Source organism: Euprymna scolopes, chromosome 2, assembly GCF_053919585.1.
Source record: "Euprymna scolopes isolate OS-2025 chromosome 2, ASM5391958v1, whole genome shotgun sequence".
Taxonomy (NCBI): Eukaryota; Metazoa; Mollusca; class Cephalopoda; order Sepiida; family Sepiolidae; genus Euprymna; species Euprymna scolopes.
In genome coordinates, this window is record NC_136483.1 from 79,075,260 (window position 1) to 79,089,340 (window position 14,081).

A 14,081-nucleotide genomic window follows, 5' to 3' on the forward strand; every position below is an offset into this window, starting at 1 on the left:
TGAGAATGAAGAATTACCCCCGCCATTCAAATCAGTGAAATAATTACACGAGTTTAGATTGAAAAATAATGCCTATCAATGACTGACGTCTCAAAAACATTTTATATATAAAAAGCTAATTTTATTTACGAGATTAGTTTAAAAAAAATATTAATTTTCGAATAAAGCCTGTTTTTTTTGTTTTCATGAGAATCAAATAAAAATTAAAATACTTATTATCCAAAGAAATATTTTTTTTCTTTAAATTGTATTTTGATTTTATATCTATTACACATAAAATGGAGATTAATCAATGAAACCCCTTTTTCAATCTGAAAAGTAAAATTTATGTTAAGGTTTATTTACTCTGCATCGTCAAATTTAAAGGTAAAATTTAATAATTTCTACAGTTCTCCAAAATTACAGTCAATTCATTGAGTATCTAAAACACTGTCATTTTAATATGTATAACATAAAAGATAAAAATCAAGTCAGACTATTTTAATCATATTTTGATTGTTCAAAATTCAACAACTTCTCCCACTCTTCAAAAAAATTCAGGGATTTAAATTGGAAAAATTGTCCAGTGAAGTCACAATCTATAGAATTCTGCAAATAATTCTCTCTGTAAACATGATTGCCAAGCCTTCTCAAGCAGCTAGTCTAGAAAAAGGAAAACTTTGATATATCACCAGGGATCAGGTAGATATGTCACATGGTGCACATCTGAACTATTGTCACTTATTTGATGGAGACAACAAGCAGTGTTATCCTCCATGTATGATACTCTTAAAATAAATTCATGTGTGAAAGGTAGTCTGATAATTTCAGATTCATCGACTGACACTTTGTTCTTGAGAAATAATGGCAAACAATTGTGTACATCAATTTGGAATCAGCATTATTAAGAGAGAAACATTCATTATCAAAATTTCTGAATCAAGTTTACATGGGAGATGGTGTATATATGGTGCTTATTAAAGATTTTATTTGTCTTTAATTTTCAAATTATTAATAATATTAATAATACCAGCAAAGTCTTTGACATTGACATCAGCTCCAGCTTTGATAAGTTTTTTGGTCTGTTTTGGATCACCCTTGATTGCTGCCAGGTGTAAAGGAGTCTCTCCTCGTTCATTACGTTTGTGCACTCTTTTGTCCCCTGGGGTGCGTTTGCCGGACATCAAAGGAGACAATGGCTTGGGTGAGGAGTCTGCTGCACAAAAAGCAAAAAGATTCTTGATAAACAAAACAAACAAAAAATATAACATAAAAAGAAGAAAAACATGTCATAATACAAGAATTTTAACTTTGATATAAAATATATATTTTTTATTATATCAAAAATTAAAATATTTGATTCAAGGAAATGAGCTCTCTCCCTCTCTTTATATTTTTTTATACAGACATGTACATGAAGATGTTTTAATTACTAGCTATAAAAGCCATCTCATTGAGCTAACAAAACATCTTTAAAAAATCCTTTGTTCATATTGAAGAAAGGAAAAAGACCATACAGATGTATAGCTCATTCTATTGAATAAAGGAATAAGACAGATTTGAAAAAGTCTGACTTTTCTATATAGCTGTGACTGAAATGTTTTGCAAATGTGTAGCAAAATAATGTTTGGATAAATAAAAATCTTTATAACTATTAAACAGCTGTATTTATTATTGAACAGCCTTAATGAAGGATTTTCAGTGGATGTAAACGTTACCTGGATTGATGTAGGCCTGATGATGCATTTTCTATGAAATTAGTCACCGCACAAATGTATGCACATATGTAGCCAACAATGTGTGTGTGAGTGTATATATATATATATATTCCTACTTCTGAATAAAATCTTATTTTAGAAAGTTTATAATGTTATAAAAGTGAATGTTGTTGGTAATATCTTTTTAAAGTTTTAAAAGTCTCAAAAACCCAGAAATAATGTGCTTTTTGTGAGTGATTGGAGTACTACTTGTTTCCTTTTTTTGATGGTTTCACTGCCATTCTTCAATAGCAAGCTTTAAATGATGAAATGGATTGGAATTTCTTTTTATCTGTTTTTCACTGGCTAGATAGAATCAACTACAGATTTCTTAGATGCAATGCTACTTAGATCTAACTAGAAGAATCTGACTGACTATATTAGATTGTTGTGCAAGAATTTTTTGCATCCAACTTTCAGAGAAGATTTATTTACTTCAGCACATAGGCTTTCGACAGGTAAGATGCTACAGTTTCTGAGTGCTAGTCTAAGTCATTGATGATGCATAGTATTCAGTACCCCATATACAACACAGGCATAGTTCAGATTTCTTCTTTTCTTGTCAGTGTTCTGTATAATTTTAATAAGGTTTTCTGACTTGCTCTCTAAGGCTTTGATCAATTGTAGGAAGGACATTTTGCATTCATTCTTCAGGTTTTGGATGTGAGGTACAAACGACAAATTTCTATTGAATATGATGGAAGAATTTGTGTTGTTTCATGGTAGATATTTTGATGTTTTCTAATTTTAGTACAGGGTTATTGTAGAGCCTTACAGTGTTAACAGCAATGAATATTTCTAGTTGTTTCAGGGAATTTGAATCTATTTTCATGGACCATTTGTTAATTTTATTCACACATAATATTGTAGTTGTTTTCCTGTTGTATTAGTTTGTTTTGAATGGAAGCAAATGTGAAAGTCTTATAATGAGAAATCTATTCCATAGTTTTTTGCAATGTTATTAATTGTTACATTAAACAAAGTGATATTATGTTGCTCTATGATATGGCTGCTTTGAACATTTTAGTCTGAGCATATTGATCATATTTGCATTTTAAAGTTTGTATCTTGTAAGAAATTATTTATGTAGGCATTCTGCTTCTCAGATCTAAGTTTTCCATAACATTGTGTCTCTTTGTTTCATAATTTTTTGATACATTTTGTTGTTTTTATATAAAAATCATACTAAATAAACTATAGTACTTCTACTGCTTCTAAAGCCTGAGTCATACTTAGTAATCAGGTCATTGGTTTTCAAATACCCAGTCTATTGTTTATGATCCTTTCAAATGTTTTGCATGTACAACATTTTCGGGGATTTAATCTATAGTTGAAGAGCTGAATTCCAGATTTAAAATTATTGGAATTATTTGTGAGATCTTTTGTAAACTTGGATATTGGAATGAACAGATTTGATATTTCACAACAGAAACATATATTGTGGTAGATCATCATATTGATTTATAGTTGTTTCTATAATAATTAGCAATAACCTCTAGCATTTCCTGGGAATGAATAAAAACCCCTGTTTACTCTTGCTCTCTGTCCTGGAGTCCATATAATTTTTTATTTATAAATAATTTTACTGTTTATGGATGGTCTACACAAACAAACCCCATAATATTGTAAATTTCCTTAATACAATATTAATATCATCATTGAATTCATTGCAAAACTTCACTCAAGAAAAATTGTATTTAATTTTGGTATAGGACTTTGTTGTAAATTTTATCCCTGGACAGAAACACCAAATATAGTGAAGTTGTAGAAAATTACTATCAATAGAAGGATACCTGAACTAGGAAGAAAATTATAAATATAATATATATAATTTTTCGAAACCTGTAAATAACAATCCCTCCCCATGACGTTTAATGCTGTAGTTGCTGAAAACCAGGAATCTTGTGGGTTTGTATACATTCCTGTGATGAGAGTAAATGACAATGCTTCTTACCTCCCTGCGAAGATTCATCTGTCATCTTCATCAGCAAAGCCATCTGCTGACGTTCTGACAAAGGAATCGGCCTTTGATTACTCCCAGGAGTTCTGGGGGTCACCACACCAGACCCAGTTATGGGAGAGTTGTCCAGCTGAACACTCCCACGTTTTCTTTTTTGAGGAGTTCCTTTTTTATCTGAAACTAAAAAAAATGAAAAAAAAAAAAATAAGATAAAAAAAATGAAATTAAAATACATATCCTGCTAAAAGCATATCATCTCTAAATTAAACAATATAAAACAAACAGAATTCTTAGTGCAATCAGGGGTCCTCAGTTCATTTTCCCCATTAGTGACCATATGATGAAGTGGGCCAGTTATTAATGGCCAAATTAATTTGGTTTTGCTTTATATAGGAGCAACACTGATTTTCTGGCAAATGGTGATTTGGAACCTCTTTTAATCTGACAAATGATAGTGTAGAACTTTTTTTAATTTGGCTCAAATCAATAGATGGAATTTGATAATCCCACTGTCACCAAACTAGTTTTCTGGCCAACCAACAGATTGCTCATTGGTAGTGCATTGTCGACTTTCTTGTATCATATTTGCTAACTTTATTCTGAGTTTATATCTCATTTAGCTTAAACTCCAGCTATGGCTTCACAGGCAAATGCAAGTGGCAGCCGTGATGTAAACACTGGTTTATTTCTATCAAAGAAAATGTTGGTTGGTTGGTTGGTTGTTTTGTTTTACGGCATATCAACCCTTTAAAGAAAATGTTTAAGCTTCTAACAATCCCTGATTGTTTAGAGACATGAAAGGTGCATATTTAGTGCGTCAGAGGTGCGTTGATGAACTTTATTTTATATGAAATTGCATAATTTAGTAAAATGGCTAATCTAGCAAGAGTCTGGAACCATGGCTGCCAGATAATTGTCATTGGACATTATTATTGTATATTATTATTATTATAATAATACAAAGCAGGCTGCCAGGCATTGCCCGGTCGTAAAATACACATACTATATTTTATTTATGCAGAAAATGAGACATGTGCATGTAAGTATTATGTTTTTTCCAAACAGTTCACTTCTTGGAAGTAAAAAAAAAAAAATACTCTAGCTCAGATCGAAACAAAAATCTAAAAACAGTCAAGTATGATAACCATTAAGCAAGTTTGACATGATCTTTAAAAAGTTATCAAACCAACTTATTCTTAACATAAGTAATCTGTCATGTGAATGATTTATACATGCGCATTTGTGAAACAGTTAACAGATAAAAATTTGACCCCCCCCCTCCACATACCAATTATGACTCCTTGGAATACCAAATTTTAAGTTTGTAGATCAAAAATTTGTTGAGTACATAGGTTGAGAAGTGTTCACACACACATTCTCACTTATATATATATATATATATATATATATATATATATATATTATTAGGCTGATTATGAAACCAACATATTACATAGTTTGTATCAAAAAGATATTAAATGTACAGTTGAATTGCTTGCACCTTTTCATATAAGCTGGTCAAAGATGGATGGTGAACAAGATGTAGTTCATGTATTTCACAATGTCCAGGTCTGGTGCAGACAGCAAAAAAAAAAAAAAAGGATCATTTTGTAAAAAATAATTGCAAACATTCAATTAGAAGTTTATAAACTTATGAACACACATGAAATTGTATCGTGGGGTTAACTTCTCCTATAAAAAAGAATTCCTATATAATTCTTTAATATTTTATTTCTGTAGTTGTTGTGAGACATTTTATACCATTTTGGATATACTTGAGATTTAACAGAACTGTTTTTGGATTCACATTGTTATTATTAGTATTTTTTTTTTCAAAATTATTATTATTCTGCTTCTAAAATATATATGAAAGTGTAAGAGTTGGAGTGGTAACTGATATTCATATTTTGTTGGAACTGACTACACTACTTTCAATAATTCCCTTGGGAAAGCTATATATCTAGATACACTCTCCACAGTTATTAGGTTAAATAGTAAGGGAGACTTGACTATCAAACCTTAGTCTACAAGGAAAACTCCTAAATAATTCCAGCAACCACATGGATCATATTAGTCTGTCACTCCTCAATGGATTATTCAAGAATGGAAGTCACTGGATTCTTAAAAAAATGCCCAGGCTCAGCAGAAACTGGTTTATGTTTGTGATAAAAAATACCATTAAAATATGTGATTTAATAGTTGGTAAAACTATTTTTTTTCTTAACATTGACATGCCTGTTTTGTTTATTTGATTGCAATCATATATACTCCTTCAATTTTAACAGACTTCTCATTTATGCTAATTTTGTTCCCCAATAATAAAAGCATTCAAAGTGTTTCTCACAGAAACGAGTTGTTAAAATTACACAAAATATACAAAACCAGTTTATAAATCCCTCTGTGTACACAGCCTTGAAAACTATTTACCTCCAATAATTTTATGAATAAAGATTAAAATAATATTATTGTAACAAAATTAGTTCAAGCCAAATAAAAATGGAAGTAAAAAGTCTCCTGGGCAATGTCGATGATGTAGTGAGTTTGGTTTATAAATGTCTAAAATCATTTCAGACATGTTCAAGTGAATTCTACCTAAAGCTTAAGAGTTCAATACCTGGTAGATGGAACTTAAGAGAACATTAAATGGCACAACATATTTAAGAGGCATAGAATGATAATGGAGAACCATTTACCTGAATGGATTAAAAAAAAAGTTTCAGTTTGAAATTCCCAAAAGTTGACTGACTCACTTGAAGCACCAAAGAGTATAATAACTAAAAGTGCATGAAAATAATAATCAAGGCAAGGATAATAGTCCAAAATATGTAAATAACAAGATGAAAGAGATTCCAACTCAAGCAACTCTGATGTCGCATTCACTGCAATATGAGCAATTTAAAATATGGAAATACACAACATTGGTCCAAAGAATAGGTTACCCATCATCAAAATTTGGCAGCAAATTTGACTAACAGCAAGAGAGAAAACTGCCATATATGAAACATTTGCATAAATATTCGACTTTGATGAGGAATCAAATATGTAAAATGAGAAAAATTGTTCTGTTATGAAAAATAAAGGAGAAAATCTCAAAAATGATATAAGATCATGGTGCCAAAAATGTGATCATCTTGTCCAAATGGCAGAAGATAAATGCTTAGTTTGAGGCTCCATATATTACAACTAGTTTTTCACCGGTAATCTCACAATTCCAGTCAGAATTTTCATAATTTTTGGATATATTATTATTTTTGGACATGACAATTACATATTGTTTTTTGCTTAAAACGATATATTTAAAAAAGATCAATTTGTAGACTATATGTTAACAAGCATCAAATATTTTTTGGATTATTTTCATAATATTAACATTTTTTTTCTTATGAAAAAGAAAAGGAATGAAGTTAATATTTAAAATATATAACCAAACCTTAGATAAGAATTCAGAGAATAATTTAAATGAAATCAATGACGCCAAAAACTTGTCACTTTTAGACTGGCTTATAATCCAAGGCGTGGAATAAGTTTCTTTAAAAACAATAATTTGCTACTCTTCACACAACAAAGCACAAGAAGGAAAAGGCATAGATTATATATAAACATTAAAAAAAAAAAAAAAAAGAAAATGCAAAATTATAGATAATATTTCGAAGAGTTGTTAAGATATACAGTCCAAGAAATATATATGAAGAATTTACATTGGAAGCCATTTTTAAACTTCAATATTCTATTTCTTTTATAATCTCAGGCATAACACTGAACTCCTTGGATACCTTTATGAAAATCAACCTAATCCCCAAATGAATGGGTGTTTAAGGGTTTCTTTGAACTTAGAAGTAATTCTGAATGGCAATTAATATTTCTGTTAGAATTAAAGACAGAATCAACATAAAGAAATTCTCAATCAGCTTGAGTGAAAACACTTAGTTTATAAAAAAGTCATGGGAGGAGAAAAACATCAAGTAAATTTGGTTATTTTGAATTTTGATTTCAAATGATGTATTTTCAAATAAGTTTTCATTATAATACCTTTACTTCATATATAATTTTAAGAGTGTTTTTCACTATCTAATCTTCTAAATTACAATTGTTTTAAAACAATTAGGTCTTCTTTTCAGAACGTTGAATACAAGATGGAAAAAAGCAAACTCGTGCAATTTTCTTATTTCAATTCAAGCGAGGCCGAAAAGCTGGTGAAACAGCTCTTAGTTTGGCCCAGAAACCACTACTGAATGTATAGTTTAAGAAATTTTGTGGCAACAATGAGAATCTTGAAGATGATGAATGTAGTAGTCAGCCATAGGCTTTCAACAACAATCAGTTAAGAGCCTTAGTTGAAGCCAATCCATGCACAAATGTTTGAGAACTTTCTTCTGAATTAGACGTAATATATACAATTTCCAACCACTTGAGAGAGATTGGAAAGACAAAAAAAGTTGATAAATGGGTGCCCCACAAATTGATTGACAACCCAAAGCAATGCTATTATGAAGTGTCATCTTCCTTTCTTTTATGCAACAAAAACGTCCCATTTATCGACCAGGTTGCGACTTGCGATGAAAAGTGGATTGTTTACGACAACTGGTGATGCTCAGCTCAGTAGTTAGATGCCAACGAAGCTCCACGACACTTCCCGAAACCAGAGTTGCACCAAAAAAAGGCCATGTTGACTGTTTTGTGGTCTGCAACCGGTCTCATCCATTAGTTTTTTTAAATGCAGGCGAAACCATTATGGCGGTTAAGTACTGTCAACAAATAAATGAAATGCATTAGAAACTTCAACAACAACACCCAGCATTAGTCAACAGAAAAAGCCTAATTGTCTTCCATGACAATGCCCTACTGCATGTTGCTAAACAGATCTTGCAAGTTGAACAAATTCAGCAACAAAACTGCTTCATCCGCCATATTCTCCAGACCTCTCACCTACTGACTACCACGTTTTCAAGCATCTTGACAACTTTCCGAGTAAAAAAATGCTTAAAAAACCTAAGCGATATCAAAAACATCGTCAGTGACTTCATTACAACCAGAACGCAAGATTTTTACGTTACTGGCATAAATATATTTGTCTTGCGTTGGCAAAAGTGTGTTGATTCTGATGGTGCTTATTTCGATCAATAAATTTTTGTTTGAGCCGAGATATGTTCATCTGAATTTAAAAGTTAAAAACCGCAAGAACTTTTTCAACCTGATATATGATACTACTTTTTGATATCAACAAAGTCTACAAATAATGTTATATTTTGAGGAGTTTCAAGGAGTGTAAAAGTAGATGTCAAGCTGTTCACAAGTTCAAAATTGACAGGCCTAGGACATGTAAATGGAAGAAACAAAACAAAGTATCAAAAGAATACCACCAATTTTATCCAAATCAAATCTAATGAATGTGTCAAATTAATCTTCAACTCTACAAGAAGCTTTTAGAGCATCATCATCATCATATTAACCACTGAAACTAAATGATATGCAACAACAACACTGGTAAATAGCCTCATATGCTACATATTGCCCGACTTCCCAAACAGTTTTGACTTACTCAAATTCACACAAGTCACAAACCTTTATAACAAACAGAAAGCAAAGGAGAATAACAAACAAAAAAAAAAAAAATAGAAAGAGCAAATTGGCTAGGGATGTTTATCATGGACCTCCAAAATCAACACAGATTAAACCATTCCTGTAATGATCCAGCCCCTGTTGATTTTGTGGTGGGAGTAAAATTCTGGGTAGTTCTAGGAGGTCCACCCTCACAGCCTTGCCATTTCTCTTTGGGAAGGGATTAGTTTATTGCTAATTGTCTAAGGCGCCCTCACCAGAGAAGGTCAACGGAGCTGCCCAGGCACTTTTTGCAGATCAAAGTGCCTCTCCTCTGGTGCATTAACTTCTCAATCCCACTTTCTGATCCTGGTGTCTGAGTTCTTGCAGTGGGAGAGAGAACTAAACAATGTTCAATAACGAGGTAATAATTTCACTTAGGAAAGAGGGGGAGGAGAAATAATGATACAAATTTTTGTTTTTGCTTATGATATGAATCAATTCTTGAAAAAGAAAAAAACAAAACAATTTTAATATGAAAATTAGTGAAACTATAAAAAACATACAACCAAAATAGATTTTTGCTAGTACATGATTTACCCCCCCCCCCGAAAATAATCCCAAGTAAGATGGTATGAGAAAAGAGATACTACACCACCTGCCCCCACCCCGCCTTAATTGAGCATAGGATATACAGATAGCAAATCTCCATAAGTAATAGATGTGATTACAGCTAGTTTCAAAGGAAGAGAATGATTGAGAAGCAAATGATACAACTCAAAGAATCAGGAACTTAAGGAGAAAAGGTACATTTTGCAACTTCATATTTGTATGTGTGTGAACTGGTTGTAACTAAGATAACAGGTAGACAACAGGAAATAAGGATTTGATCTCGTGGGAGTAGTAAAAGTATAACAAAATAAGTATGCACTAAAAAATACAAAATAAATAAATAAACCCGGCTTTGTTTGAGAGCAATAGTTTGAAAGTTTTAGAGATATTTCTGTCATATTTTTCTTTATTTAGCTACATATTTTGTTAGTGCTTTAAGGAGGCAGGAGGTCATGATTTATTTTTTAAAAAGCTGACAAACCTGTCCTTAGTGTGTTCATAATATTGAAACATTTTTGGGCTCTTTAATAAGTCCAATAATTCCAAGACCCAAATACCTCAAAGCAAAATAAACTATTGGTTGGCATCAAATTGAGTAAAAATAGAATCGACACAATAAAATTCTTGGACTAAGTGTAATCATTTTTTTATATAATTATGAAACTTATGCACACTTCCTTGTGAAAAGTGACATCTAATTAACTACCTTAACCATTATTTTATGCAGCCAATTTCACTTTTTTAGATTAATAAAATCAATTATTTTATAGATTACTTTTACATCTATCATGATAAATGTTGTATTGTGACCCAATTATATCATTACATATGAAAATCAACAAATGAGGTGAAATATTAAAGCAACACTGAAAAGATCAAGAAATTCAAGGAATCAGCACTTGTGCTTGGTTATAGCGACCTGTTAAGTAGGTCAAATATATAGATGAACAGAATATGGGAAGATATTCTCAGAAAAAGAAATAAGAATAATGGTAATGAATTAATTCCAATATAAGCATAGTACATACAAGTAGGAGTGTAAATAATCATGGCAAACATTAGATTTACAAACAGAAAGTCACAACAAATTGTCCTATTGAACTCAAAACTCAGTGGATAAAAAGATGCATTCTACTGTTGAGGAACTTTATCAACTAATAAATATATATATATATATATATATATATATATATATATATATATATATATATATATATATATATATATCTTAAATAAATATTAACAATTATTTTTATACCTACAGACACTAGTGCTTCATGCTTATGCAATCATCAGTGTAGGAAGTGATAATTACTGCTGGTTGAGAGATTCGCAAAGCCTTTCTCTCTCGATATATATTAAAACTTTAGAACACAGAATGAGAATAACTGATCACAGGGGATTAAATAAAGGATTCAGTTTTAAATTCCAGAGAGAGTCAAAGACAATGATCTCAAGGCAAAAACCAAATTTTTGAAAATTTGCAAATGTGTCTTATTTGTAAAAGCTAATATAATGGTTAAATCCTACAAAATTGATAAAAACTAACAAAAAGTTTTAAAAATCACATTTTTATTAACTTAGAATTAATAAGAATCTTATTGATAAACTTCACAAATTGGTGTTTTATGGTTTCAAATTAAAAAAACAATTTGCAATGTAAAACTAATTGTTTTGTAGCTTGATTGTTAATCATTTTCTGCAATAGTATTAGTATATGAATGCAATATATCTATGGGATTTGAGCCTTGTCATCTATCACTTCATGTGACAAACAGCATTTGAGGAACACAATGCTTAAAATATTGTGAATATAACAACAATTAAGATGAGGACGACAAAAACCTGAAACATGTTTTTGTTTTTAGTTGAAGTTCAGTTGATACTTTTTCAAATGATTGGGATTTTTGTATTTTCTAGAGAAAAAATGACAGCAAATTTACATTTGTATTTATTTGTAAACTTGCACTGCTACTTGTTCTGTCTCTTAGTGGATCCATCATGCTTCAGAATTGCAATGGTTGTAAAGTGATAACACCTCTTTATGGCAATAATGAACCATGTCTGAAAGACGATAAATATTATATTTGTTATATGTATGTGAGAATGAAAATAGAACAGTTTATTTCCTAATCTTTTGCTTTAGTATATTTCTATTGACTGTTGGAGAATGATTTGACAGAAATACTGAATTAGTATATATAGGCAGACTTACACCATTCAAGTCCCAACTCCGGATAGACCTGTGTGCAATATATTCAGTCTTCCAGCATAAAATTATCCCAGAAAATAGGTTTAGAAAAAAAAGTCATTTTTAAAACTATTTCTGTATCAAAATTCAATCTGTCAATTGATGTTTTCTTATGCCAAACAAAATCTAATACACTTTAATCGATCTTTTGGACAACTTAATCCCATTCATTTAATTTGTTTCATTTTCTTAAATTTATTTGTATTTCTTCATTAGTTTTCCTGTTTTTAGACCATGAAAAAAAAAATAAAGAAATAAATCACAGAATTCATTTCTTCACTAGTCTCATAAAGGAAGGAGAAAAATTTCATGATAGGAGAATAAAAGGTATATATTATATATATATATATATATATATATATATATATATATATATATATATATATATAACTACTTAATTTACTTACATAAAATTAATATACGAAAGTATAAATTTATGCATAAACCTTAAGTATTTACTTCAAAAGTGCTCAATATGTAGGTAGAGCTAGTTAGTAATTTATAAAATATATATGGCGATTAAGCTACACTGAATATTCCGCGTTTCATCCACTCTAGGACTCTTCAGGCTTATGAAGAGTCCTAGAGTGGATGAAACGCGGAATATTCAGTGTAGCTTAATCACCATATATATTTTATAAATTACTATATATATATATATATATATATATATATATAATGGGTATTTGTTTTAAGATGACAACCCAGTTTTCTTTGCTCTCTTTCATTCCACAAATAAAAATGTAGAGATTAAATGAGGAGAGAAGCGGGAGGTGGGTACTGTTAAACAAATGTAAACTTTTTAAACAAGAATTTTTTACACATTTATCTTTTAGATGCATCCAGGCATCTAAAAATAAGTTGGCTGAAAGCCATTTAATGTTGAATTCAATCATTTCAATAAATATTTTTAAACTTCAAAATGTTTCTAAATTAAGTTGTTTTCTAGGCATATATTTTGTTAGTTATGCCATAGATGGGTCCTTGACAGATATGATCATGGGACTAATGATGACTAAGTGACTTCAATCAGGGCCTTACCATAGAATATAATTTAATACCAAGTTGGATAGACAGAGTTCAAGAAGGTTGGGAAGTAGGGTAGGCAGAAAACTACATTAAGGTAGACAGAAACGATAGAATTCTGGGTGGTGAGTAAGATGGTGTACACGCATGAATGTATATGTATGGAGGGAAGCAAATTCTTTGCCTGCTGATGCAATGCCATAGAAAAGATTTTGTCCGTCAGTCACATGTAAGTTTGTAACAGCCATGTCCATTCCTCTTGATAGAAAACTGATTGTCTATTCATCAATCATAAATTTGAAAATGCATTTCCATCATTAAATGCTGATTGAATGGACACATCAGAATAGAATCATTTTTAGATATGGAGGAGAATAAGAAGGCGACAGCAATACAGGGAATTGGCTGTTGTATTGGTGTGAGGTATGAACAAAAATGGGCAAACCAAAGAAGGTCTTATTTATTTTGTTATTTTATTTAACTTCTTATATCCATTTATTTTTCAAGGTAATCACAATACAAATCAGTAAATTATGAACTTACTGTTTGATGTAACCGGGATGGTGGAAGTCTTAATATTTTGAGAATGCATCTCTTTTTCAAAAGAACAGGGACTAAAGAATGTCCCTATAAAAAGAAAAACAAATGGATATACAATGTTAAATAAAATAACAAAACAAATAAGACCTTCTTTCGTTTGTCCATTTTGTTCATAAATCACGACAATACAACAGCCGGTTTCCTGCATTGCTATAGCCTTCTTATACTCTTCCATATCTATTTACCAGCAATGCTTCCAGCAAACTATTTTTCTCTATTAGAATCATTTTTTTGGCATATAAAATTTAATGGTTAATATAGTAACCATTTGTTTCTATAACCTCTTTATATTCCTTAATAATCTTTTAATGCCACCTTCATAAAATTACTTAAAATTTGAACCAAAATAAAGACTAAC

The 14,081-nt window shown here is 30.6% G+C and overlaps 1 protein-coding gene across 9 annotated transcripts in view; it reads right to left on the minus strand.

Moving 5' to 3' along the window:
* LOC145292852 (uncharacterized) overlaps positions 1–14,081 on the minus strand; it is a 299,621-nt gene that overhangs the window by 31,551 nt on the left and 253,989 nt on the right. For 5 of the 9 annotated variants that reach the window (XM_080138969.1, XM_080138960.1, XM_080138953.1 and 2 more), the window contains 2 exons: positions 3,691–3,876; positions 1,010–1,195 (listed from right to left, as the gene is read on the minus strand). In XM_080138969.1, the coding sequence (XP_079995095.1) occupies positions 1,010–1,195; positions 3,691–3,876 (372 nt within the window). The remainder of the gene's footprint in view (positions 1–1,009; positions 1,196–3,690; positions 3,877–14,081) is intronic. The other 4 variants (XM_080138977.1, XM_080138942.1, XM_080139004.1 and 1 more) reach the window with 1 other exon arrangement.